The sequence below is a fragment of the Morone saxatilis genome, unplaced genomic scaffold (assembly GCF_004916995.1).
Source record: "Morone saxatilis isolate NCDOM2014 unplaced genomic scaffold, NCSU_SB_2.0 Contig0, whole genome shotgun sequence".
NCBI lineage: Eukaryota > Metazoa > Chordata > Actinopteri > Moronidae > Morone > Morone saxatilis.
The window spans coordinates 1315239-1320531 of NW_023339650.1; the positions used below are offsets into that span (position 1 = coordinate 1315239).

Genomic DNA, 5293 nt, shown 5'->3' on the forward strand with positions numbered 1-5293 from the left:
ACCACTTCAGGGCTCTGGGATGCAAGGTTACGGGTATAGCCTGGGGCATGACTCTGTCTGTGGTGTCGTGTGTGTCGTGGTTCAGTATGGGATGATTTAGGCGGATGGATTGTGAAGCCGCTGCTTAGCTTAGCATTGGTAAAGACTGGAAACAGGGGGAAATAGCTAGCTCAGGTCTGTCCAGAGGAGGACAATATTCCAGCCTACCAGCAGCTCTGAGAAACGTATCTTTGGGATGTAAGTAAAATATAGAGAAAATACATTATTGGTGGATATTGCTGATTGATGCTCAAAAACGGAATGATCGATTGTTTGTGTTTAGAGACTGTACAACCTTTTTACTCAGGATTTGATGTATATAGTCGTGTGTCTTTATACTATGAGACGTTCTAAAAAGAGTTGCCCAATATATACTTTCTTCACATATCGACGAAGTATATTCTCAATATTACGATATATGGATAGCTATTTGTGTTATCTGTCGGTTGGGATTCTTACTGTTTTTTCTTGGATTGTTTTTTTCCTGGTGTACATAGGTTGGTTTTATTATATTATATTATTTCCCTACTTCTTACTGTTTTTTATACTCTTTTTTTTCCTACCACTTTGTTGCTGGTGGTAACATTTAGGAATTTCCCCATTGTTTGGGGACAAATAAAGGAAGGTATATCATGATCTTATCTTATTCTTATTTCTTTATCTTATATTGACAGGGTTCCCACCATCCTGCGGAAAACCTAGAAATTAATTAAATGGACTAAATGTCTTTCAAATGATTTCTTGACCGAAATAAGGAAACCCTGACTCGTTTGCAAATTGTGTACAGTTTTAGGGTTTGTTTTAGTTTGTGCGATCCTGTTTGGTCGTGGTGTGGAATGTATAAATAAGATTGGTAAAGGAACTTTGGGAGATCACAGCACTGTTTTTGCAGGTGCTGCTGTGTGGTGTGTGTGTGCATGTACAGCGGAGTAACACCCTGCAGCTGCGACACATCTTAAAGTACAAGTATATTTTCTAAAGAACTGGCTGCCAGTTTCAGGCTGCTAAAAAAACAACACGGACACACAGCGCAACACACACACACACACACACAGCACACACACACACACACACACACACTACCCTGGCAAAAGCTGTTCTTTATGCTAGCCATAAATTAGCACCTCTCTGTGGAGACTGGCACTTCCAGCACTGTGCCAAGGAAAGACTTGGATTCTAGCTGTCTCCACCATATTGCACAATATGCAATTGTGTGTGTGAGTGATACAGTGTGTTTGTGTGTGTGTTGGCAGAACTGTGTGGGCAGTTTTAATCACTTCGCTGAGTCAGAGTATGTGTGTGGTGCCTGTTGAAATCTGAGCAGGGTTTTCATTCCACTGTAATCTTCTGTTTTCTCATCAGCAGTTTGCCAAACGAGTGAGCTGACAGAGTTACAGTTGTTACACAGTTTTTGCTCATTGGGAATGTAACTGACCAAATCGGTTTGCAAGAGGAGCCAACTCTACTGCACTTCACCAAACAAACTTCTAAAAAGGCTTTGATACTAATGATAGCTAACTGCAGGGTTTTTGTACTGAAGGTACACTTTTATCAGAATATGTGATATACTGGAGTAATTGAGAAGATAAAAACTATATGTTTATCTCCACTAAACTAGTACCAACTGTTCACTGGTGCTTCCCCTGAGAAAAATGTACCACTCAGAGAAGTGTGAGATAAAGCACACCCATACTGTTAATGACAAACAGTGGTAGAAAGAGTGGAGCATCTTGCCACCACAACACCTGTGGTTTAATACGTAAGTGACTCACAGAGGTCTTCAGTATGATGATGTATTAGAACCACTTTTAATAGGAGTAGCCATAAAGGTCATAACGTAAAGGCCTGCCCAATATAAGGAAAGTTCAGTATTGCTGACTATGTGACTTCCTATAAACATTAGATAAACACTTTAGTGTGCACGGTAGCTGTACAGTTCCTGTATTTGCCTGGTTGTCCTCTGTCCTCCTCTGATGGGATTCACTCCCCGGTAGAAACAGAATGGGCTGGTTTGTCTCAGCCAGCAACAGTTTACATGAATTTGACAAACCAAGCTAAAGACATGTATATGGAGGAGCTGCAGCCCCAACAAACGCAATATTTACAAGGGTTTTTATCCCAGGGGCCCGTTCAGTACCTGGTTTTGGTGCCCATCCCTATAAAAAAAAAAAAAGAATTTAAATATATGTTCTTTATTGTGTTTCAGGCAGATTCTCGTGATGTGTTTATGCACATGTTCATATCGTGATGACAATGAAAATCCGATTTATCAGTCAGTCCCACATATAATAAGGGAAAGTAATAAAGCTCATTACATGATATTAAACAGCAATGCAACACACAGCCGGACAGATGGTGTCCTTGTGTTCATCGTCACAGTAGTTATTTATCTTTTTCCTGAGAAAACAAAGCTGTAGACAGATTTGAGATGCTGTACAAGCAGTACAAGGCAACATGGTATCCAACCACATATTAAAAGACATTCAAATGAGAGCTGATAACTACACTTGTATAAATTCTGGATTATTGGCAAATATATTAAAGGGGACCTATGATGCTTTCCCTTATTTTCTCTGTCTGTCATATATATATATACAATGTTACAATGTCAGATGCTCATATAAATATTGCCAAATGTCAAATGTTGCCTTTAATTAGGTCTTAATAATGCTGAAGTACATCTGGAGTAGAGAGGCCAGAGGGAGTAAAGTGGCTCTTAGCTCTTAATTAAGAATAGGGGATAAAAATAGGGTCCTGTGGAAGGGTTTCAGAGATGCTTTCCAGTTGTAAGACTTCCTGTATCTCATTTATTATGTAGGATGAGAATCTATATTTGTGTTAAAGGCCTGTTCAAGGGTTTTCAGTACATCTGACCAATAGTTAGTCAGCACACAACACAATAAGCTTGAGTGGCTGACCCAAAACAGGGGCTTATTCATGTAGCAGGCCCAGAAGTAGTGGCAGATATTCGGAAGCGCTAGAAACTGCAGAATTGAGCTTTTCCTTTTTAATACTTATTTTAATTAATAATTAAACTGTTTTCAAAACATTTTGACATTGCTGCAGTTTCATTTATGAAATATTCCAGTTGCATGATTTATTGGAACTAAGTCTTCTCCTCCATCACAACAACTTGAAGGTGAATTGAGCAATGCCTGGTTACCTCTAACTGACATTTCCCATCGACCTTCTCCTTCCTCATATTTATTCTACCTTTTATTTATCAATCTTTCTACCTTCCTCCTTTTAAATTTTTCTAAACAAGCTTTTTTTTAAATGTTTTTTCTCCTCTAGGCCTGCCGCTGCTGGTCCAGAGGACCATCGCCAGGACCATTATCCTCCAGGAGAGCATCGGGAAGGGCCGTTTCGGGGAGGTGTGGCGGGGTAAGTGGCGTGGCGAGGAGGTTGCCGTAAAGATCTTCTCCTCCCGCGAAGAACGCTCCTGGTTCCGCGAGGCTGAGATCTACCAGACTGTGATGCTGAGACACGAGAACATTCTGGGCTTCATTGCTGCTGACAACAAAGGTGAGAGACCTCGGGAAGAGCTCTGACAGGCCAGATTCATGTAAGACTGCGCATATAGCTGGAAGCATAGAAGATAAATCAGACTGGAGCCGGCAGGATGACACAAGAAACACCTAACATAAAGAAATGAATGAAAGTATGAAGCAAACAGATTACTCTATTGTGAGGCTAATGAAATTGTTATCAGAGTTTAGATTCAAGCGTATCAAGTCCTTCTCCATCAGGCTTATCATCTATAGATGACAGTGTAGGCTGCTGTAATTACAAGTGAACCTTGAGCAGTTGGAGCAGAAAAGCAGCTCTGCTAAAGGTGAAGTTGGTGCAGGCGAGTGTTCACGGTGAGACAGGCTGGTAGACAGTGTGGGGGAGTAACGGTTCACAGCGAAGGCTGAGCACACATTACCACACAGTCTAACAGCTCAAGCAGCACCAAAGATATTAATTTTAACATCACATGTATGTATGTATGTGTATATATATGTATGTGTGTATATATCTGTGTCGTATGATAATACAAATAAAACTAAGACGTAATGATATGATATAATATTTATCTACATACCATATTCACTTATATTAATAAAGTGTAGTGTGTGTGTGTGTGTATGTGTGGTGTGTTATATAATATAGCTTCTGTATCTAATATATTATATTATATGGGTGTATTAATCTATTATTGATATTAACGTATATGATGAATAATATAATGTATATAATATATAATATATATATATATATATATATTATATATATATATATATATATATGATATATGTATATATGTAATAATAATTATATAATAATGTTTAATATATAACATATAATGTATATGTATATATGTAAATATATTACTTAATATATATATGTATTGTATATGATATATATGTATAATATATATAATATAATGGTGTACTAATATTATATGTATATGTATATAATAGTATTGTATATATGTGTATATATATAATATAATCTTTATTGGTGTATATCTGGTAGTATAATGTGTATATAATCGATAATTAATTGTATATTGTATAATATAATGTACTGCCTATAGTATATGTAATAATGCTGTATGTATATGTAACATGTATAATATATAATAATCCTTATATATGTATAGTGTTTATATACATGATATATATTACATATAGTACCTAACTAATATATATAGTAATGTATATATGTATAATGTATACATATGTATTATTATGATTATGATAGCTGACAATCAATTAATCATTTGCAACTCCAAAAGACGATTTTCTTTCTTATTCACTTCACTTAAAGGTTGAACCATCAGAAACCTCAAACGTTTAAAAGAAAAAGAGGAACAAGAAGAATATAAATATTTATTGAAATTGTCTCTTTTTTTAGTTCATTCACAGTTCGAGCTCATTTTATGACCATACTAAAGTTGTCTTTTCATATTCAGGTATTTGTTGAAAACCTGAGGACATACAAGCAATAATTTCAAATTGTGCTTATACAACTGTAGTAGTACCACTCACATGGCATTTATGAGCAGCTTCAATGATTCTGAAAATAACAATATACAATACTAGGACATGTAGGGACTGTGCCTCAAGATTAAATCAGTCAGGGTCTAACGATTTATTTCTGGAAGAGCAGAACCAGGACAAAACCACCTTCATCCTTAACCGCGTTTCTCCTTGCTTATCTTCCTGTCGCTGTGTAGATAACGGGACCTGGACTCAGCTGTGGCTGG

The 5293-nt window shown here is 36.9% G+C and overlaps 1 protein-coding gene across 1 annotated transcript in view; it reads left to right on the forward strand.

Annotated features, from left to right (window-relative positions):
* The window catches only part of LOC118324033 (TGF-beta receptor type-1-like), a 56677-nt gene that overhangs the window by 40663 nt on the left and 10721 nt on the right, over window positions 1–5293 (forward strand). Inside the window, exons 2-3 of the mRNA XM_035656146.1 lie at window positions 3334–3564; window positions 5264–5293. The exon at window positions 5264–5293 is cut by the window's right edge and continues 153 nt beyond it. Coding sequence (XP_035512039.1) covers window positions 3334–3564; window positions 5264–5293 — 261 coding nt within the window. The remainder of the gene's footprint in view (window positions 1–3333; window positions 3565–5263) is intronic.